This window comes from Mus caroli, unplaced genomic scaffold (genome assembly GCF_978045245.1).
Source record: "Mus caroli unplaced genomic scaffold, Mus_caroli_1 scaffold_7, whole genome shotgun sequence".
NCBI classification, from domain to species: domain Eukaryota; kingdom Metazoa; phylum Chordata; class Mammalia; order Rodentia; family Muridae; genus Mus; species Mus caroli.
In genome coordinates, this window is record NW_028227262.1 from 77,860,998 (window position 1) to 77,883,523 (window position 22,526).

General features: G+C 42.6%; 1 protein-coding gene across 3 annotated transcripts in view; it reads left to right on the forward strand.

Moving 5' to 3' along the window:
• The window catches only part of Rmnd5a (required for meiotic nuclear division 5 homolog A), a 58,830-nt gene extending 47,273 nt beyond the window's left edge, over positions 1 to 11,557 (forward strand). Inside the window, exons 5-10 of one of the 3 annotated variants that reach the window (XM_029478384.2) lie at positions 812 to 978; positions 1,603 to 1,768; positions 3,210 to 3,312; positions 5,344 to 5,498; positions 6,967 to 7,052; positions 8,111 to 11,557. In XM_029478384.2, coding sequence (XP_029334244.1) covers positions 812 to 978; positions 1,603 to 1,768; positions 3,210 to 3,312; positions 5,344 to 5,498; positions 6,967 to 7,030 — 655 coding nt within the window. In that variant the 3' untranslated portion in view covers positions 7,031 to 7,052; positions 8,111 to 11,557. Of the gene's footprint in view, positions 1 to 811; positions 979 to 1,602; positions 1,769 to 3,209; positions 3,313 to 5,343; positions 5,499 to 6,966 lie in introns of all 3 variants that reach the window. The other 2 variants (XM_085840544.1, XM_021164691.2) reach the window with 2 other exon arrangements.
• Positions 11,558 to 22,526: the final 10,969 nt, after the last annotated feature.

Here is a 22,526-nt window from a genome sequence, read left to right on the forward strand (position 1 = left end):
AAGGGATCTGCAACCCTATAGGTGGAACAACAATATGAACTAACCAGTACCCCGGAGCTCTTGACTCTAGGTGCATATGTATCGAAAGATGGCCTAGTCGGCCATCACTGGAAAGAGAGGCCCATTGGACTTGCAAACTTTATATGCCCCCCAGTACAGGGGAACGCCAGGGCCAAAAAGTGGGAGTGGGTAGGTAGGGGAGTGGGGGGGAGGGTATGGGGGACTTTTGGGATAGCATTGGAAATGTAAATGAGGAATATACCTAATTTAAAAAAAAAAAAAAGAAATGGAAGCGTGTAATTTAAAAAGTAAGGGGCTGCCAGGCGTGGTGGCACACGCCTTTAATCCCAGCACTCGGGAGGCAGAGGCAGGCGGATTTCTGAGTTCGAGGACAGCCAGGGCTATACAGAGAAACCCTGTCTCGAAAAACCAAAAAAAAAAAAAAACGTAAGGGGCTCCCCTTCAGAATTTTGGCTAATTTACAAATATGCTTGCTTAATAGGAAGAAGGGTGGCTCTAAGTGATTTAGGTGTGAATCTCAAGGCTTACACTCCAGAGTGTGGCCCTCTTCAAATCCAAGTGTATTATGTGACATACCAGAGCCATTATACTATAATACCTTAGTGAAGAAGTAATTATCATCTAACGGCATATAATTTCCTTTGTGTTTGCATCTCCTAATGGTTGATATTACCAAACCTCCCACAAGAGGGCAAACTAGACCTCTTTTCTCATGCTAGATGTCAGCCAGTTTTTAAAGCATCCTCCTCATGTCCTTGATTACCCTTAACACATTTTTCTGTTGCCTTAGGTGGGCAGTATCAAACCGAGAAATGCTCATAGCCCAAAACAGCTCCTTGGAATTTAAGCTACACCGACTGTATTTTATTAGCTTGTTAATGGGTGGAACTACAAATCAGCGAGAAGCCTTACAATATGCGAAAAATTTCCAGCCATTTGCCCTAAATCATCAAAAAGGTGAGTCTGGAATCAGACTGCTGTTTTCCTTTGTGCTTTGGGGAGGGAGCATGGGCAAGGTGGAGAGAGTACAAGGAGTTGAGACAGTCTCTGTGTATGGCCCAGGCTGGTCTCAAAACTTGTGATTCTCCTAGGTCAGCCTCCAGAATGCTAAGAGTGCAGATGTGCACCACCAGCCTGGCTTGAGATCTTTAGTGTTTGGGGGGAGCCAGTAGCCACTACTTGTGTCTCTCATACATGTTTTCTAATGACTAAAACTGTTCGATTAACTGGCAGTTAAGGACTCTTTAATATAAGGACACCAAGACCAAGCTGTGGCTTGCTCCTTGGCCACTTTCCTCTCACCACATGCTGCTGCCACACATGTGTCAGAGTAGCTACATATTCACCAAACACATATGGCAGTGTAAGACTAGAAAGTCTGAGCTCACTATTTTCAGTGCTTTCTTCTTCTCATCCTCTCTCTGCTGTATCCTTAATTAAGGAGGAGGACTTGCGATCACGCTTAGGGACCATGTTTACATTATTTTAGACTGTGTCACATAGGATGGAAATGTCTTCACAAGTCAGTGCTGTTTGAGACGTGTGTACACACCTTCATTGTGCTGGAGCTTTTTCTTTTAGACATTCAGGTATTGATGGGAAGCCTGGTGTACCTGAGACAAGGGATTGAAAACTCACCATATGTTCACTTACTTGATGCAAACCAGTGGGCTGACATCTGTGACATCTTTACACGGGACGCTTGTGCCCTCCTGGGGCTCTCCGTGGAGTCTCCTCTCAGTGTCAGGTGTAGTATGGGCTCCGGTTACTCTGAAATGGGCATTATACTGGGCGGCTTTTCTTGGTCCTTTGTGATTAAACCAGTAGATTGTGTTGTCTTTCTGGAGACGTGTATAGTTGATATTTGAAGTGCTTACCACAGATGGCAATGACATGGTTTAGGTCAGCAAGTTCTCCAAATGTGACCTGGGAGCCAGGGAGTCCCAAAACCCTTTCCACTGCTGACATTTGCACAGATGATGCAGAAACAGAAGTAAGTTAAATGTCAGGGTCTGTGTTGTGGGGACATTGATGCCAGCCCCAGCAGGTATTTGCAGCAGCTCCTCACTGCCATACTGGCTGCCTAGGAAATGCTTGCTGAGCTCTACAGTACTTTGGGTGGGCAGTAGATACTTGGCTTTTAGTTGATAATTGGGTTTGCATCTTCTTAGCATTCTCTGTGACACGATAGGGCATTTGCATAAAGCATTTAGTTCCTCACCACAGTATGTATGATGCTTGCCTTAACACAAAGCCCCTGTGTTATGAACCTGTGTTAGGTCTTGTTGCAGAATACAGTTTTTACTTGACCTCATTTGCAACAGACACTCAAATTTATTGTGTTTATTGTGATTTATAAATGAATCAATCAGTACATTTAATTTCTAACAAAAAGTGATCTAATCTATGAAAACCAAACCACAGTTTATTGACATTCTGGGTTTTGACAGTTATTTTTCCAAGTGAATGAAATAAGTTTGTCACAGTAAAGGAAGCAAGTGTGTGCATCTTTCCATACAATGATAAAGGTCACGACTTTAGACTAAAGTTAAAAGTTTTGGTTCTGAGCTTGTAAAGCCTTTTCTGATGAGACTGTCGAAGACATTGTAGTTTTTTTAAAAAAACTGTAAACTGGTGGGAAAACTTTGGAATGTTTAATTCATATAACCTTGCATAATCATACTTGAAGAGAAGACAGGCTCAGAAGACTCTCTTCCCCTTTAAATGCTAAAGTACAGTCCACCGTGTCTGAGGCACACTGGTCTTTAGGCCTTGCATTTCCCTCACCCCTCCTTGAAGTGATGCAATTTGTGCTTGGGATGACAGCTCGTCCCTCTCAGCACAGAATGCCAGCACTACCTCTCTCCTGATAGGCAAGCCAAGTATCTTTTTAATTACTGAGGAGTTAGTGGAAATTAAATGTCCCATCAAAACGCAATCTTTTGAAAGCTTGCTCTTCTTCCTTCTCCCACACTGGCTAGAGCTATGTGACAGCGCTAGAATTTTCTGTCTTACTTGTAAAGGTGATTACATTTTAGTAATCATAGGAAATAGAGCTGAGGACTGGGAGCACAAGGGAGAAAAAAGTTGAGTTGTTTTGTTTTCTTTTTAGAGGAATAGCTGTTCTGCACCTGCTTTAGGGTTAGCATCCCTGGGGTTGGCACTGATGCTTCCTCTTTTGCCCTCAGTTTCTCAGCAGGTTGTGTGGCGCTGCCTGCGCTAATTAACATCAAAGCTGTGATTGAGCAGAGGCAGTGTACTGGAGTTTGGAACCAGAAAGACGAATTACCTGTGAGTTCAACTTGACAATCCTTGAAGATGAATGTTTAAATTGTGCTATTTAACCAGAAAACACTATTGTAGCTATTCAGCATGTTTTGTTTGTTTGTTTTTGTTTCTGTTTTTGTTTTAATGTACATAACATGAGTGACAAATAAGGTTGGGAGTATAGCTCAGTGGAAGACCATTTGCCTAGCAGGCTTGAAGCTTTGAGTCTAGTCTCAGCACCACTCTAAAAAGGGAACAAGTCAGTTAACTAGTTAAAATTAAAATAGGTGTAGGGAGGTGATGGGAGAGGCAGGAAGATGTTTGTAAATTTGAGACCAGCTTACATAGTAAGTTCTAGGGCAATCAGGGCCTCTTAGTGAGACACTATCTTAACAACAACAACAAAAATGAAACAAGAAAATAAATTTGAAAGACTTTTAACCTGCAATTTTCATTTCTGACAAAATTATGTCACAGATGGTGGAGGGTTAAATTAGTCAGCCATTGACATGAGCTGCTTTCTTTACCACACCTGCACACAGATTTGTCTGTAGCTAGCCTGTTCTTTTAGCTGTAAGCCTGTCAGTTGGTTGCACCAACTATAGCAGCTTGTCAAGAGGATGCTTTGTGTTAAAGGCACAGGTGTCTTCCCAGTGCTACATGTGGTCAGGATATAAGCAGCGCTGTACTGCTGCCGCTGCTGGAGCAAATGAAGAGCTCTATTTTTTAAGCAGATATCCAGCTTCTGGCAGTTGCATGATCTTGCTGTGAGTGTTTTTGAAATATGCACACTAAAGTAGAGTAATCTGTAGGATCCCAGCTAACAGCATGCACTTGACTGGGAAAGCAACAAGAGGTAGTAATTGGTAATCTTTCCTCAGGAAAAATTTGTTGTACTTTTAGCTTTTGTTCCCCCCTTTTCTTTTTGGGGGTCAGGGGATACTCTTACTATGTAGGCCAGTTGGGGTTTCCTCTGATCCCCCTGGACACTGGGTTTATAGGTGTGTTCCACTGTTTTTGCAATACTGTAGTTTGGACTCAAATCCTTGTGCACACTGAATTCCTCCCCCTTGTCAGTTTTCCTTAAAGAACGTTATTAATCGACTTAAGTCTGTGTGACCCTGGCTGGCGTGGAACTCGTTTTGTCTAGATTGTATCAATCAGACTGGCCTCAAACTCAAAATCCCCTTTCTCTGCTGGGATTAAAGGTGTGTGCCACCACACCTGGCAGTAATGGACTTTGAGAATAAGAAGGAAGGAACACGATGTATTTGTGGAGGCTCTGGTATTCAGTAGCAGGTCTGATGGATAATTTCAAACTTTTATATGGTTTGATTTATTTGTGGCAAAAACACAATGTTGATATCATGCCGTGAGCTTTTAATGTGAACAAATGACAAAAAAGTCATGTTGCGATTAAGCTTAAGCTGATGTCACAAGCCTGCAATTCCAGATTCGTAGGAGGCTGAGGCAAGAGGATTGTAAAATCAAGGCCTGCTTGGGCAACTATGGGGATCCTATCCCAAAAAAGCAAAGAAAGGGGGCACATGCACATGGGTGATGGTCGGGAGGTAGGATGGGGTACTGGACTAAAGCTTGCCTAGCCACATGCAAACCCCTGCATTGGACTCCAGCACTGGGGAGAAACAAAAACAGAAACTTTGCCTACCTCCCTGCCTCGGGTTTTTTCTGGACCATTTCATACAAATTACATAGGAAACTCAGATCTGAAGTCACCCAGAAGGTAACTATATTTAGACTGCCCTTGGAGGAGTTGTTGCGCTGAATTTATCACCTAACCAAGCACTTCTACAGAGCAGTCAGACTGTCTGCTTCTGCTCTTGGTATATGTTCTGATGAAATTACAAGGTATTTAGGCAGGGGATATAGCTTAGTGGTGGGCCAGGCTGCCTGGTACCACCACAAACAGATACTTAACTTCTGAAGCATCAAGTTTGATTTTCTCAGACCTCAGATTGCAGTTTGAAAAGCAGTGTTATAGTTTTGCAGATAGGAGATTTAACTAGTCTTTGTGCATTTCTCTTTTTTGAATAGATTGAAGTGGACCTTGGTAAAAAGTGCTGGTATCACTCCATATTTGCCTGTCCCATTCTTCGTCAGCAAACAACAGATAACAATCCACCCATGAAATTGGTTTGTGGTCATATTATATCAAGAGACGCCCTGAATAAAATGTTTAATGGTAGCAAGTAAGTGTCTGACTTCTTAACCATTAAATAGATCTGTCTTGCAGGAAGTAAGATGTAATAAGGATAAATCTTTTTATGTTTGTTCGTTTGTTTTGTTTTCCGAGACAGGGTTTCTTTGTATAGCCATGGCTGATCTGTAGACTATGCCGGTCTCGATCTCAGACATTTGTCTGAGTACTGTAATTAGTGTGTAACACTGTGTTCAGCCATAACTATATTTAGAAATGAGTTTCCTTAACTAGTCATAGAAAGTGAATTGCATCTAATCCCTTTGGTTAGTTTAGCCAGCTCAAGGATTTGATAATTAGACTTATAAATGTACTTGGATCCTTGTGTGGCCCTCTCTCCAAGGCTTAAGAATCGTCTTCTGTGCATATCCTTCTCCCTTCTGGGTTTCGCTTCTCTCACTTAGGGCTTTATTGTGGAGCTATTTTTATATGCTATTTTTATATTTTATATTTTTGCATATCACAAAAGAGTCCTTTGTGATTGTTGTTAAAGTTACAGAGGAACACAGTATGGTGGTGCATGCTTCTAATCCCAGCGCCTGAGTGGTAGAGGTAGGAGGACCCAGAATTCAAGATCATCCCAACAATATAGCAAGTTAGAGGGGTCATCTTGAGCTACATAAGATTGTCTCAGCCTACTTTTACTGCCCTTCCCACCACTGTAGACTACTCTGCAGTGTGGAAATACCATTATTTAGCCATTTCTTCTTGGTGAATACAGTGCCAGAGTGTGTTGTCCATATGTGATAATTGCTACCAGTGTAATCGTGGTTCAACATGCACAGACATTTGTAAATTTTACAGACAGTGAGCCCAGTTTAAAACAAAACAGATCTCAAAGGTATTCTAGCTTAGGTAGTTAGGCTAGTCTTCACTGATACTGGTTCTGGCCTTATTGTGGGAAGACCCTTTCCTGGGAGGGCTATTGCTTGAAAGAAGGTATTTATACCTTCCCATACCACACAGAAATCCTGGCAGTACAGATCACTGGTGACTGTGGCCACAAGGAACTAGCATTCTTTGTCACTGAAAGCCATGTTGGCTGTTCTTAATGCAGGCTGGTAGCTCACAACAGATTGGCTGTCCTTGAATAGATTATACAGCCACACATTGGAAATTCATTTAGGGACAGGTGCAATGTAAACCTCGGGAGGCAGAGATTAGATTACTTCTGAAACTCAGGAATCAGTTTTCAAAAAATTGTCTTTATTTTACCTGCAAAACAGTTTTCACCGATTACTAAGTATCAGGCATTCAGGTTAGGATCTGACTTAGCTGTTGTTTTCTGTGACCCTTCAAAGCCTGGCTGACGAGCATAGTTAATCCTCCAGGCAAAAGAAGCACGTCAGCTTTGCTTTTGCACATGTTGTAGGTGTGCATACGGGTGTTAAAGTGTACTTTATAACTGTGTTCAGTGCTGATATTATTGTTTGTCTCAATCTTTTCTATTTTATATATAGATTAAAATGTCCATATTGCCCAATGGAACAGAGTCCAGGAGATGCCAAACAGATATTTTTCTGAAGAATGAGTTTGTTTGCAATTTGTAAGTGAAACTGAATTATGGGTACATTCGAGACAAGAGTGTTCCATTGACTGCAGCTATCCAAGGACCGCCTGTTCATAAGCTATGCTCCAGAGGCTGCCGATTCACTCGTGTACACGGAGGGGGTGCTCCAGATGGGAATCACACAGGGCTTTCTTCACTCTTGGTCTTCGTTTCTGATCAAGTAAACACCAGCAGTTGTCATTCAGTGCGGGTTTTTGTACTTCCTATATGGTGATTTTTTTACTTAAAAGCAGAGACAGAAGTTGACCTTCCTGACATGTGTTTAATATTCCTCCTGCTTTTACAGATGCTGACGTTTTCTTGATAATTGTAAGCTTGAGAGTGTTTGTGGAAGAACTTTCTTTCTTCTTATGTATACATAATTAAATGAAAAGTCTTCATAGGAGTTTGACAAAATGAATTGTGGTTATAAAACGAATTTGCTTTTTTGTTGTTTTGTTTTTCTTTTTTGGCCTAAGGAAGAAAGCTGTGATAAATTTCAAATTTGCATAGCTTTTCGATGTTTTGCTCTGCTCCTGCTCTTGCTTCAGAGTCTGCATACATACCTGCATTTGAGTTCTGTCTATAGCCCAGCAGGCCGCCTGTTTAAAATCCCATCATGAATTTAACAGGCTGATGTGAGAGTGAAATAGATATTACTGGGTTTTTGTTGTTGTTGTTTGTTTATTTGTTTTGCTTTTATTACCAAGAGGTGCTTTTTAATAAATGGATATCTGAAATTAGGGTGTTACTAATTTGATATATGGTTTCACAGTCTAGCACACTGTCCTTTGACATCTGCCTTTAAGACTTGGCTGAGTGTCTCATTAGTTTATCATCACAGATACGCAGTGTTATGCATGTGTATAGAAGTGTGTGCACCAGCATCAGACATTGTGTATGTGGAAGGGAAGAAGCATGTCCATTCTAAATGCAGTTGCCAGTCTCATCACTTCAGGTCCTTACGGGTAGGCTCTAGCAACTTTACGTGTATGGACCTCGTTTTTTGCTGTTTTGTGTTTAATTAGTATATTGTTCATGCCTCTCTTCTGCAGTGTCTCATCTCATAGACTGTGAACCTGTATATTAATCAAATGGCTACAGATAATGCTCTTTTCTTCTGTGAGGTCTCTTCATTTAATGCACTGCCCAGAAAGAGCCATGTGTAAGAGTTGTTCTCTGTATGAGGAACTAACTACATGGAAAAGACTTCTGTGAACATAATTCTGACTTAAACCCATGAAATACTTCATCTTGAGAAGAGTGCTGTGTGGAAATCACCAAATATCTCTCAACTTTATTTCATCTGGTGTAAATCTGAACATCAACATAGGAAAACTGTCATGAGAAAATGAAAAAGCGTAAACACAGAAGCAACGAGAAATGTGACTCTTGTTATTTTAAACCACAGACGGACTTGGGTTAAGGGAATGGGGATGACAGCTTTGGTGCTAAGTTAATCAGAAATTTCGAGCATTCGCAGTGGTATGCTAGCCTGGATGGTCTCTCCTGAAATGCTTACCTAGGAGAGCTGGTATCTGCTTGTGAAGGGAAAGAATGGTATTGCAGAACAACCCAAGAAATGACCACGTGGTCAGTTTCATGGTGATGGCTACTGTGTACTGTGTAGGTTACCTGGGTCAAGACTGGTCCAGCTCAGAGTGCATGCTCTGTTCATACTCAGCCTGGCTCACAATGACTTGTGCTTCGCTGTCAGGATGCTCTGTAAAGTTCCTCATGCCCCATGAAGCAGGGAAAGAACAGAGGTGACTCTGGACTGCAGGAGAACGGCATCGTGCCAGGCAGTATCCTGGGGAGGGAGGAGGGTGTACGTTCATTTACTATGGATAGTTTTTCCTTTGGATTAAATTGTAGAGTGTCAGGCTTTCTTTTTTCTTTTCTTTTCCTTTTTTTAAACTTTGTTATTCCTAAGCCAAATTTAGTTTTTAGGTTTCTTTTTTTCCCTATAACTTATTCTTACCTTCCCACCTCAAGCATCTGCATAACATTTAGACTACACATAAAGTTTATGTGGTACAGACATGCTCTTGAGGTTGGTGGAAAATATTTTTGGAAACAAGACCCTTCACACAGTTAGCTCAGGCCATTTTAAGGACGGAGGCTCTGCTGGTCCTCCTGTGCTGGGCATCTCTTTAATAGCCTCTTGTGAAGCTCATGAAACTTTACCAAGTGTGTGACCTTACAGCTTCCTCTGTGAGGTCTCATAGGCCCAGTGGGCAGGCAGGACAAGGGCCCAGAACTGAAGCTTGATCTTAACATTTACCATGGAAATGAGGTCTTAGGCTCTTCTTTAAATGTGTGTACTTTCTCTGTGAGAGACTGACTGTAGCAGAAGTGGATTCGAAGAAGACAGACCTTGACCAAAGATGCTGAGATACAGTGTTGGGATCCTTGTACTCTGAAACCATGCCATCACTGATGTCATGCTCATGCTAGCTAGCATGCAGGAGGATGCCATCTGTCTCTTTGAGCCTTGTTAGAGAAGGTAATGCTAGAGGATGATCGTCAGTCACACAGATAACAGGCATTGGAAACAGCCGCAATATGGCTTCTTTGCGAGCCTATTTCCTTTTCTGGTTGTGGACAAGGCTGCCTTAGGACTCTGCTAACCCAATAAAACCTTTAGATTCTGGTGAAGCCAGATCCTCTCCACAGTGGCTAAGGTTGTTGTTGATCTTTTTCTCCTTTGTGTGATCATCACAGATGCCATTTCTGTTTTATTGATGATTATATGAGACTTTTAATACATAAATGAACGGGTACTGGTGCCTCTTTATTTTTAAAAATTTGAAGAAAAAGAGCCACCTCATATTCATAGAGTGTGTATTTTGTGAGTGTGTGAGCATTTGATTGGAAATAAGAAAGTTATTAAGTAAATTTTTCGTTTTACTTTTTCCACAGCAGCTAACGTGTAGGGAGACATTAAACCCACACCAAATCATGAGGGGATGAGGATCCCCCCAATCTTCTTCTCTAGGTCGCCAATCCCACAGGCTGTGCAGCTCAGTTCCCTATGTTTATGCTGTGTTGTTCCCACCTCAGTGCTGTCAGCCTTTGGGACAGTGGCTCTCAAAAGCCAAGAGCTCTTGGTTTATCTGCACAGTACAAGCTGCTGGTAGACTACACTAGCCCTCTGGTTTCCCAGCTCAGCCTCTCATACAGTGGACTGACAGCCTGCACTCTGTTTAGTCAGCCGACTCAGGTTATCTTCAGGGAAGGTATGGAGGCATGGTTTGTTTCGGTTCATCTCCAGGATGTATACAGTGAAGACAAACCAAATACTTTTCGCCATTGAACTATCTTATCTGTACATTATCTTTGGTAACACTAGACTAGTGTAGTCTTGGGGAACACACCGAGGAAACATGTAGCGAGAATCACATACAAGGCTTGGTGTTTCATAAGCATGCCAGCTGACAGCTGTATGTGGTACTGCAGTGTTTACCATAAACAGGTACAGGCTTCATGAATTTTTCATACTGATTTACAATTGAGTAGATACCAAAAACAGAGTGGCAAGTGTATTTTAGTAGCAATTGAGGCAATTAGTTTTAGGGTGAATTTTTCACTGTTGATTTTACTTTAAGATGTAGCAAGAGAAAGTTTTGTTTTTAAGGCATTTTAAAGCTGTAGCAGGCATATGCTTCATTTTCTTCCAAAGAGGCAAAAGCAGCTAGACTCGCTTACAGCACATGCTTCGCTCCATGGTATGGGTGGACGCCTACACTTGTCAGTAGCAGTCTTAAACTCCTTACTGCCAGGCAGGGGTGGGCTTCTGTAGGATTTAGTGCCTGAACATTTCTTTTGGAAGGGGCTGGAGTGAATGTACTGGGTATGGGAGGGGAGCAGAAGGAAACAGGACTGTGAGTGAGTGTGCATGTGTGGGAATTCATCATAACCCTTGAAGCTAGCAAGCGACCACTGTTGGCCGTGCTTCACTCATGACTGCAGCGTGCATGTATCTCTTCGCCATGTCTTCTCACCTTCACTAAGGAGTCACCAGATCATCTGGCTCAGATGCTCAGGATGTATTCCTTTGGCTTACCCCGTGCTCCTGGGTTCTATGGTGTTTCTATAATTATGAATAGTGTTGCACTGTAATCTATCATATAGAGCTATATGTATGGAAATTTTTGATCAGTTTTTTAAGAGATGTATCCTGTTTGCAAAGGCACAATAAAATTGCATCTTCTAGATTATAGGCAATAAAGATAACAATAAACGTTATTTAACAAATCAGACTGATACTCTCTGCTTATTTGATTTGGTGGGGGAGGGAGGATGTCTAACATATCCAGTAGTTTCAGGGATTTCATTTTAACTTAAAAACTCTGATATATTTAATTTATAAATTTCGGACTGATAAAATAGAGTTTTGGAAAACTATAAGAAATGCTTTGTTAATGTGTGTATTCCTATGTAAAACACATGGCTTCTTCTGTGTATATTTTTTAAAATTAAAGACTTGCACATTTAAAAAAGTGTTTTTGTGGATCCAGTTTGTGAACTTATCAGGTGACAGAAGGAGGAGAGTCAGAGGAGAAAGCCTCTGACTGCATCTGCCAGCGTCTGCATGAATTGGGATTGGGGGAGCCGAAGTGAGTAATAGCTTTTGTCAACTTTTTTTTTTTTTTTTTTTTTTTTGTGGTTTTTTGAGACAGGGTTTCTCTGAGTAGCCTTGGCTGTCCTGAAACTCACTCTGTAGATCAGGCTGGCCTCAAACTCAGAAATCCGCCTGCCTCTGCCTTCCGAGTGCTGAGATTAAAGGCGTGCGCCGCCACGCCCGGATTTTTGTCAACATCTTAACACCAGCAGTGTGAGAAGAGATGGCTGGACACCTTCTAGAGTTTGAGATGTTTCCTTGGTTCTCCCTTTTGCCCATTCTGTGCTCTGCCAAGAGTTGAACATGTTGCTGGAGCTGGGGAATGGGGGTTGGGGGTCGGCACCTCAGCACTGCTGGGCAAGAGTAGAGGCTGAATTGTCTAGCCTCAATGAGAAACGAATGCCATCTATACAGAACAAGAGTGTATTTATGTTCATTTTGTCTATTTTTTTCTTTTTAAAATTTTTTTAAAGATTTATTTATTTATTATATGTAAGTACACTGTAGCTGTCTTCAGACACTCCAGAAGAGGACGTCAGATCTCGTTACGGATGGTTGTGAGCCACCATGTGGTTGCTGGGATTTGAACTCCGGACCTTTGGAAGAACAGTCGGGTGCTCTTACCCACTGAGCCATCTCACCAGCCCTTTGTCTAGGTTTTAAAGAGACATTGTTACCAAGGAAAAATCTTGTCTCAAGAAGTCGCTTGAAAAAGCCCTAGAGGCATCCTGGCTATTGAGTAGTCTTCAGTGCAGAGTCTTGGTGCCACCATGATTCTGGTTTTTCTTGGTGTCTGTACTAGTTTGTTTTCTATTGCTGTTATAAACAACATGGCAAAAAGCAGCTTACCCACAGGCCAGTCTGTCATAGGCAGCTCCTCAGTTGAGGTTTCTTCACATTGACAAGAACTAGCCAGTACAATATCACGGAGGGAAAGAACCTAAACAGCCATTGGTTGACTTAAAAATTGCTAACTGGGCGTGGTGTTACGTGTCTAGGCGCTGCTTTCACAGCTTTTGCCACATAACAGCTGAAGGACATGTCTGTCAGAAACACACTTCACTTGGACCTGCAGGCATTGATGATGACTGATGTTGATAAAGTGCTTAGTATCTCTTCCTTCATGTTCCATCCATTTCCTTTTCTGCGCCAACCTTTAGGTTGGGTCAGATTCTACTTGTCTGTGTATGTAGTAAATACTGTTGATCATTAACTCGAGCTAGATTTAGGTGGTTTCTCCCCTGCCAGCTCCCATTGAAGGCTAATGATACCTATCAACCACCATGACTAAACACAGGCCATGACAGTACGAGGAAAAAGTGACAGTGCCTGGAGAGATGGCTTGGTGATTAAGAGCACTTGCTATTCTTACAGAAGAGCAAGCACCATTGCTCTAGTTCCAGAGGATCGGACGCCTTCTGATGTCTGTAGGCACCAGGCATGAACTTGGTGCACATACATACATGCAGGCAGAGCACTTGGGTTCCTAGAAAGTCTCCATGCTGAAAAGACATGAATGGCCATCCTTTTGTTTGGTCCATCTCCCTTACTGCTAGCCTGTAGCTGTGATCACCATACATCCCAGGAGTAGGGAAGCTAAGTTATGTACAAAGCTGCCTTTTCATTCTGTTGCCACTGAATAAATCCTTTATTGCCAACTTACTCTCTCAGACTTTGATTTCCTATGGCATGTTTTGATACCTGAGTATGATAGCAGTATCTGGGAAACTGGGTCGGTCCCTCCCAGGCACATTTGGAACTAATCAGGTGTTGTAGTAAGACTAGGCATCTCATTGTTCCTTAGGGCAAGGTCTTACAGGATGCAGGGGTGCTCTTAGTTACCTGGGGCTCAGATTCCTAGGAATAACTTACAGGAGAATAAAAGTTACTATGTAGCCGGGTGTGGTGGTGCACGCCTTTAATCCTAGCACTCGGGAGGCAGAGGCAGGCGGATTTCTGAGTTCCAGGACAGCCAGGGCTATACAGAGAAATCTTGTCTCAAAAAAATCAAAGAAAAAAAAAGTTACTATGTATGTGTACACATACATATATACACACATATACATACATATATGTGTGTGTATACTTTCTGCATAAGGAAACATCAGAGAAAACTTTTTTTCTATAGCTTTTAAACTGTTTTCATGAAGAGAGCTTACATCCTAGGAGGGGTTACTGTCTATCTTGGAAAGTGATTAAGGTGGGGAGACCATGGGGACTGGAGAGATGGCTCCCTAGTTAAGAGCACTTGATGCTCTTCCAAAAGACTTGAGTTCAGTTTACAGCACCTACATTAGTGGTTACTATCACAGAGGGGGAACAAAGATTTGTGATGGTTTGTATATGCTTGGCCCAGGGATTGGCATTGTTAGATGGTGTGACCCTGTTGGAGTAGGTGTGGCCTTGTGGGAGTAGATGTGTCACTGTGGGTGTGGGCTTTAAAACCCTTATCCTAACTGCCTGGAAGCCAGTCTTCCACTAGCAGCCTTCAGATGAAGACAGAACTCTCAGCTCTACCTGCACCGTGCCTGCCTGGATGCTGCCATGCTCTTGTCTTAATAATGGACTGAACCTCTGAACATGTAAGTCAGCCCCAATTAAATGTTGTCCTTTATAAGAGTTGCCTTGGTCGTGGTGTCTCTTCACAGCAGTGAAACCCTAACTAAGACATTCTTCCTGGGACTAATATCCAATATATTCAAAGAGCTCAAGAAGCTGAACTCCAGAAATTCAAATAACCCCATTAAAAATGGGGTACAGAGCTAAACAAAGAATTCTCAACTGAGGAATACTGAAGGGCTGAGAAGCACTTGAAAAAATGTTCAACATCCTTAATCGTCAGGAAAACGCAAATCAAAAACAATCCTGCGATTCCACCTCATACCAGTCAGAATGGCTAAGATAAAAAATTCAGGTGACAGCAGATGCTGGCAAGGATGTGGAGAAAGAGGAACACTCCTCCATTGCTGGTGGGATTGCAAGCTTGTACAGCCACTCTGGAAGTCAGTCTGGTGGTTCCTCTGAAAACTGGACATAGTACTACCGGAGGATCCAGCAATACCTCTCCTGGGCATATACTCAGAAGATGTTCCAACTGGTAATAAGGACACATGCTCCACTATGTTCATAGCAGCCCTCCTTATAATAGCGAGAAGCTGGAAAGATCCCAGATGTCCCTCAACAGAGGAATGGATACAGAAAATGTACATTTACACAGTGGAGTACTACTCAGCTATTAAAAACAATGAATTTATGAAATTCTTAGGCAAATGGATGTATCTAGAGGATATCATCCTGAGTGAGGTATCCCAATCACAAAAGAAGTCACTAGATATGCACTCACTAATAAGTGGATATTAGCCCAGAAACCTAGAATACCCAAGATACAATTTCCAAAACCCAAGAAAATCAAGAAGAAGGAAGACCAACACGTGGATACTTCATTCCTCCCTAGAATAGGGAATAAAATACCCATGGAAGGAGTTGCAGAGACAAAGTTTGGAGCTAAGACGAAAGGATGGACCATCCAGAGACTGCCCCACCTGGGGGTCCATCCCATAATCAGCCACCAAATTCAGACACTATTGCATATGCTGGCAAGATTTTGCTGACATGATCCTGATATAGCTGTCTCTTGTGAGGCTATGCCAGTGCCTGGCAAATACAGAAGTGGGTGCTCACAGTCATCTATAGGATGGAACACAGGGCCCCTAAAGAAGGAGCTAGAGAAAGTACCCAAGGAGCTGAAGGGGTCTACAACCCTATAGGTGGAACAACAATATGAACTAACCAGTACCCCCAGAGCTTGTGTCTCTAGCTGCATATGTAGCAGAAGATGGCCTAGTAGGCCATCATTGGGAAGAGAGGCCCCTTGGTCTTGCAAACTTTATATGCCCCAGTACAGGGGAACGCTAGGGCCAAGAAGTGGGAGTGAGTGGGTAGGGGAGCAGGGCGGGGGAGGGTATATGGGACTTTTGGGATAGCATTTGAAATGTAAATGAAGAAAATATCTACTAAAATATTAAAAAAAATAAGACATTTTTCCTGGAGTAGTTTATACCAAGAGTGGGCCCAGATGTGAATTCTCCACTTCTTTCTTTCTTTGGTCTGTCCCTTCCAAAAGGCTTTGCTTTATCTTTACTGAGCAGCATGGGAAACATGATGTGGGAAGGGAAGAGTTCACAAGGAAAGAAGTTATTTTATGAGCCCTCTTGACCCAGAGTAGCACTCAGAATCACAAACATTAATTCTCATAACAGGTTACAGCTGGTGACTTCCAACATTTATGGCAGACTTGATTTTAAGATTGCTTTCAATCTTACTGACTGGTTTCAGCAAATGATTACAACACACATTTATTCTGGGTTAGGAGCATAGGAAAATATAGTTTTAAAATTAAACTGCATTTAGCATAGATTGTAAACTGATTTCATGGACGTGGCCTCGGCATATTACTAACTTGGTTGCAATGTCTGGTATAAATTCAGTTTCTGAAGGCATTAGATATTAAAAAAAAAAAAAGCCATTCCCACCTTCAACAACCACCTGTAACTCCAGCTTCAGGGGGGCACCCATAGGCACTCATGTGCATAAATGAAAATAATTCTGGGGAGAAAAATTCAACAAGTTCGCTTCTTCAATATCTATTGTCCTGGGAGCGTGGTTGTAGATAATAAAGAACTCTATAAATGTGTATTCCTTCTTTTGCGATAGAGAATAGTATTCCATTTTACAAGTGGGGGCACTTGTTACCAGAAATGAAGTCACTTGCAAGAGAATACCCTTGCAGGAGAATACACATTCAAATAATTGAGCCAAGAAGGTGGTTTCACTGCCTCTTTAGCCCCTGCTGTTGTTACCTCTTGATTTTCTTCTGTGGAGATGATAGGTAAGTGCTACCTCAGGTTCTCAAACTCCTGGGAGGATTTGAGCTCCTGCAGGGGCAGCTGGTAGAAAAGGGAGCCATCTACTCTTGGGCAGTGGTTCAGGGAATTTCTAGGCAAATGCTCTACCAAGTGAGCTGTTTGCCTGGCAGACTCCTTCTAAGGATGTAAGCTCTCTTCAAAGCAGCTTAAAAGCTAGAGAAAAAAAGTTTCCTCTGATGTTTCTTTATGCAGAAACTATATGTGTGTGTGTGTGTATATATATATATATATATATATATATATATATATATATATATATATATATATATGTGTGTGTGTGTGTGTGTGTGTGTGTGTGTGTGTAAAATGTAACTTTTATTCTCCTGTAGTAATTGTTTTCTCTGAGGCTTACTGCCTCCATCTGCTAACCTAGGCCTACCTGGTCTGTCAAATCTTTCTCTGATTGTCACTTTGCCACTCAATTAGTCATCACTTTCAAACACGGATCATCCCTTCTACAAACTAACTTTACTTAAATTTAATTGGGAGTGATTTGGAAGAGGTAGGGGGGTGTGTGAGTACTAAGGTTGTGTCTCTATTCCAGCCAAATGAATTAAGGATGTGTGATAACGGCTAAGCCACACCACAACTAGAAATAGGTAGTGTCAGTAAATAACACAATCTCGGGGTTCACAGTGTGACCAAATATCCTGCAACATTATATATATATATATATATATATATATATATATATGCATATATATTTAAATCTAGATTCTGTACATAAATTATAATTTGAGTGTATGTACATAGTAGAGCTGTGGAGAGGGAAGAGGTAGGTGTGTGTGTGTGTGTGTGTGTGTGTGTGTGTGTGTGTGTAGGTCAGAGGACACCCTTGGTTGTCATTCCTCTTTTGTGCTGGTTTGATTTGTACGGATTTGGTTTAGTTTGGTTTGCTTTGGTTTATAGGGTCTCACTGAGACTTAAAGGTCACCTTTAGACCAGGTTGTCTGGCCAAGGAGTTGCAAGGATCCTTGTCCTTGGTCTCCCCATCATTGCGATTTCAAGGATGCTAGTGATCAAGCACAGGTCCTCATATTGAGCTGGCTATCTTTCTAGCCTCCAAGATATATGTTTTATATACTTGTTGTCTTAGTCAGGGTTTCTATTCCTGCACAAACATCATGACCAAGAAGCAAGTTGGGGAGCAAAGGGTTTATTCGGCTTACACTTCCATACTGCTGTTCATCACCAAAGGAAGTCAGGACTGGAACTCAAGCAGATCAGAAAGCAGGAGCTGGTGCAGAGGCCATGGAGGGATGTTCTTTACTGGCTTGCTTCCCCTGGCTTGCTCAGCCTGCTCTCTTATAGAACCCAAGACTACCAGCCCAGGGATGGTCCCACCCACAAGGGGCCTTTCCCCCTTGATCACTAATTGAGAAAATGCCTTACAGTTGGGTCTCATGGAGGCATTTCCTCAACTGAAGCTCCTTTCTCTGTGATAACTCCAGCTGTGTCAAGTTGACACAAAAATAGCCAGTACAACTGACCCCTTGTCAACTTGACACACAAACACATCACTAGTAAGCCTCAACCCTTACATTCTTATTCATCCCCAAGATCTAAATAACTTTAAATGTCCCACAGTCTTTACATATTCTTAAAATTTCAATCTCTTTAAAATATCCATCTCTTTTAAAAATCCAAAGTCTTTTTACAATTAAAAGTCTCTTAACTGTGGGTTCCACTAAAACAGTTTCTTCCTTCAAGAGGGAAAATATCAGGGCACAGTCACAATCAAAGCAAAAATCAATCTCCAACCGTCCAATGTCTGGGATCCAACTCACGATCTTCTGGGCTCCTCCAAGGGCTTGGGTCACTTTTCCAGCCATGCCCTTTGTAGCACACACGTCGTCCTCTGGGCTCCAGATGCCTGTACTCCACTGCTGCTGCTGCTCTTGGTGGTCATCTCATGGTACTGGCATCTCCAAAACACTGCATGACCCCTTCAGTCCTGGGCCTTCAATTGCAACTGAGGCTGCACCTTCACCAATGGCCTTCCATGGCCTCTCACAGTGCCGAGCCTCAGCTCCTCTGCATGACCCCTTCATGCCTTCAAAACCAGTACCACCTGGGTGACCCTTACACATTACCAAGTCCCACTGCAGAAGGAGTGGGACTTGCCTATCTCTGGAACACAGCCTCTTTGTGCTTTCAGAAAACACTTCCCAGAAGATGTCACCTCAACGATGCTGGTCTCTTCTTAATCACCGCTAATTTCTTAGCTCCAGCTAACCAGCATCAATAGTCCCAGATTGCAAAGTTTTTGTTTTAGTAGTTCTGGTATCTTGTTAATCACAGCTGATTCTTCAGCCCCAGCTAACCAGAACTACAAAATCTTCACAATCAAAACAGCAACGGCCCTGAAAAGAGTCTTTAATTTTCCCTCTGAAATTTCACAAACCAGACCTCCATCTTCTGCACTGTTCTCAACATTATCTTCCAAGCTCCTACACAACATCTGACAGAGCTCTTAACAACAAATGGATCTTCAAGCCCAAAGTTCCAAAGTCCTTCCACAGTCCTCCCCAAAACATGGTCAGGTTGTCACAGGAATACCCCACTCTGCTGGTACCAATTTGTTTTAGTCAGGGTTTCTATTCCTGCACAAACATCATGACCAAGAAGCAAGTTGGGGAGGAAAGGGTTTATTCGGCTTACACTTCCATACTGCTGTTCATCACCAAAGAAAGTCAGGACTGGAACTCAAGCAGATCAGAAAGCAGGAGCTGGTGCAGAGGCCATGGAGGGATGTTCTTTACTGGCTTGCTTCCCCTGGCTTGCTCAGCCTGCTCTCTTATAGAACCCAAGACTACCAGCCCAGGGATGGTCCCACCCACAAGGGGCCTTTCCCCCTTGATCACTAATTGAGAAAATGCCTTACAGTTGGATCTCATGGAGGCATTTCCTCAACTGAAGCTCCTTTCTCTGTGATAACTCCAGCTGTGTCAAGTTGACACAAAAATAGCCAGTACACTTGTTAATTCTATACTGAGGCTGGATTCTAGCCAGCTAAGATTACAGCCTGAAACTTCTTGCCCCTTGGTTCAAAAAAGGTATTACAGCCATTGTCCCTGGGGTAGAAACAATGCTTCAGATTGGCAGTTGAGCCTGAGGTTAGCAGTATGGTAGGTACTGTGCGGTTCTCCTTGGGCATGTGAGGAACAAACAGATTGGATGGCCCTGGTCATCTGTGAGCCTGAGCCTAAATTTACAACCTGCCCTTAGCATACAGTAGGCTGCATGGCCATCAGTTTGACTTCCTGTTGTCTTCCGAGTCAGAGGGCTAGCTCTGATGAATAGTCCTCATTTTTAATTCCTAAGTGCTTTTTACCATTTTACTTGTAAGTTGCTTAAATCTCTTGTGACAGAATACCCAAGAGAACAATTCAAGGGATAAAGGTTTGCTTTTAATTTTATTTTTATGTACATGAGTGTTTCCTCACATTTATACATACCTGTGTGATGTGTATGTACAAGTGCCTGAGGAGACCAGAATAGGCATTAGATCTCCTGAAACTGGAGTTAATGGTTTTGAACCCATTTATGGGTACTAGATTCAATCCAGGTCCTCTGGATGAACAGCCAGCACTCTTAACCACTGAGTATCTCCCCAGCCCAGGGAGAACAGTCTGTGGGGTTCAGTGTATGTTTACTTGACTGTTTCTGGGCTCCTGAAACGTGGCTGCAAGAGCCTGTGAGGACAGCTGTTTGCTGTATGGTAGAGAAGATGTAGAGTAGAGCATCTTACATCATGGACAGGAAGGAGAGAGCATCCAAAAAGTAAGATGCAGACCTCAAAGGTATGTTCCCAATGACCACTTCCCCTCACAAGGCAGGATGTTCCATCACCTCAATAATCTACTCAGATTTCGAATCCACCAATAGATGAGGTGAGAGCCCTCATGATCTGAGCATCTGTGGTAAAACCCCCATACACACATAGACCAGTAAGGTCTAGCTGCTCCTGACCCAAACCAGCACAAGAGAGCCTGATGACTCACACTTGATATTGTAGCACTGGGGGCAAGAAAAGGGGAACATGTGAGTTCAAGATCAGACCTTGCTATTAAGTAAGATGTTAATTCCTGCTGCCCCCCCCAAAAGTGGATAATCCTTTCTGTGAGTGCATCACTAAAAAACAAGTACAGAAACAAAAAACAAATTTCCTTTTAGAGTCTTCCAAGTTTAACCCCTCTCTGCTGTTCAACTTCTTTCTTAGTGTTTCTGTTGCTGTAAAGAGACACCATGAACACAGCAACTTTTATAAAGGAAAGTATTTAATTGGGGCTGGGGTCCAGTTCAGAGGTTTAATCCATTATCATTGTGGTGGGAAGCATGGTGCCATGCAGGCAGATGTGATGCAGGAGAAGGAGCTGAGAGTTCTACATCTGGATCTGCAGGCAGCAGGAAGACAACGAGACATACTAGGCCTGGCTTGAGCTGAGAACTCAGAGCCTACCCCCAGGACACTATTCCTCCAGCATCACCACACCTACTTCAACAAGGCCATACCTCCTAACAGTACCACTTTTTGTAAACCTACGGGTTCCATTTTCATTTTCATTCAGACTACCACAGTATCTAAGCTGAAAGTTGAAGAGAAAATGTACAGGGGGGGGATGTGTTTATGCATATGGATATACATATATATGTATATATGCATATATGTATGTATATATGCAAACACACACATATATGAACTTTATTACAAAAGGAAAAAAAAAAGATTCCTTTAAAAATCCTTTGAGCTGGGCTGGAGAGATGGCTCAGCGGGTAAGAGCACTGACTGCTCTTCCGAAGGTCCTGAGTTCAAATCCCAGCATCCACATGGTGGCTCACAACCATCGGTAATGAGATCTGATGCTCTCTTCTGGTGTGTCTGAAGATAGCTACAGTGTACTTATATATAATAATTAATGAATCTTTAGACTGGAGCGAGCAGGACTGACCGGAAGGAGCAGAGGTCCTAAATTCAAATTCCCAGCAAACACATGATGGCTCACAACCATCAATACAGCTACAGTGTACCCATAAAAAAAAAAAAAAGTCCTTTGGGGTTGGGGATTTAGCTCAGTGGTAGAGCGCTTGCCTAGCAAGCGCAAGGCCCTGGGTTCGGTCCTCAGCTCTGGAAAAAAAAAAAAAAAGTCCTTTGAGCTTTCGAAATCCTGCATAGAGCCTCTGGGACACTCTAGTGTGAATCTGGAGGTGCCTCGCCTACACCCGAGTCTGTATTGTCCCTTTGCTGAGCGCTTCTCTTTCTGCTAACTCAGATACACCTGTGTTAAAATCTCTTCAGAAACTCCAGCCATGCTTCATACTAGCCTGTCTTGAAGGTTTTTTTTTTCAGCAGTGAAGTCAAGAATGCCAAGGTCAGGACTAGCAAGACTGTTCAGTAAGTAAAGGCATTTGCTACCACACCGGACAGAGTTCAAGCCATGTGAGCCATATGGTGGAAGGAAAGGTCAGAGACTCCGCAAACCCTGTAAGTTGTCCTTTCAACCACACACACACACACACACACACACACACACATGAATAAATGTACCAAAACAGGTCTTTTGTTTGTTTGTTTTCCAGACAGGGTCTCTATGTAGCTCTGGCTGTCCTAAAATTCACTCTATAGACCAGGCTGCCCTTGAACTCAGGGGGTCTGCCTGCCTTCTCCTCCTGAGTGCTGAGACTGAAATCATGATACCAAGGGGCCTGGTAGTGGAAGACCAGTTAGCTGCTGCTGCTGGTGGTTGCTGGTGAGTTTCTGTTTTGACCCAGTCCTGATTATGTGGGTGATCTTACTCTGTAATGAGCACTTGGCGCTTGTATGCCCCCTACCCTAGGATGCATATTTTATCTCAACAAAAAAGTGAAGATTCTGTGATTGCTGGTGGGAGAATTGTCATCTCATCTGTCACCAAGAGAAAA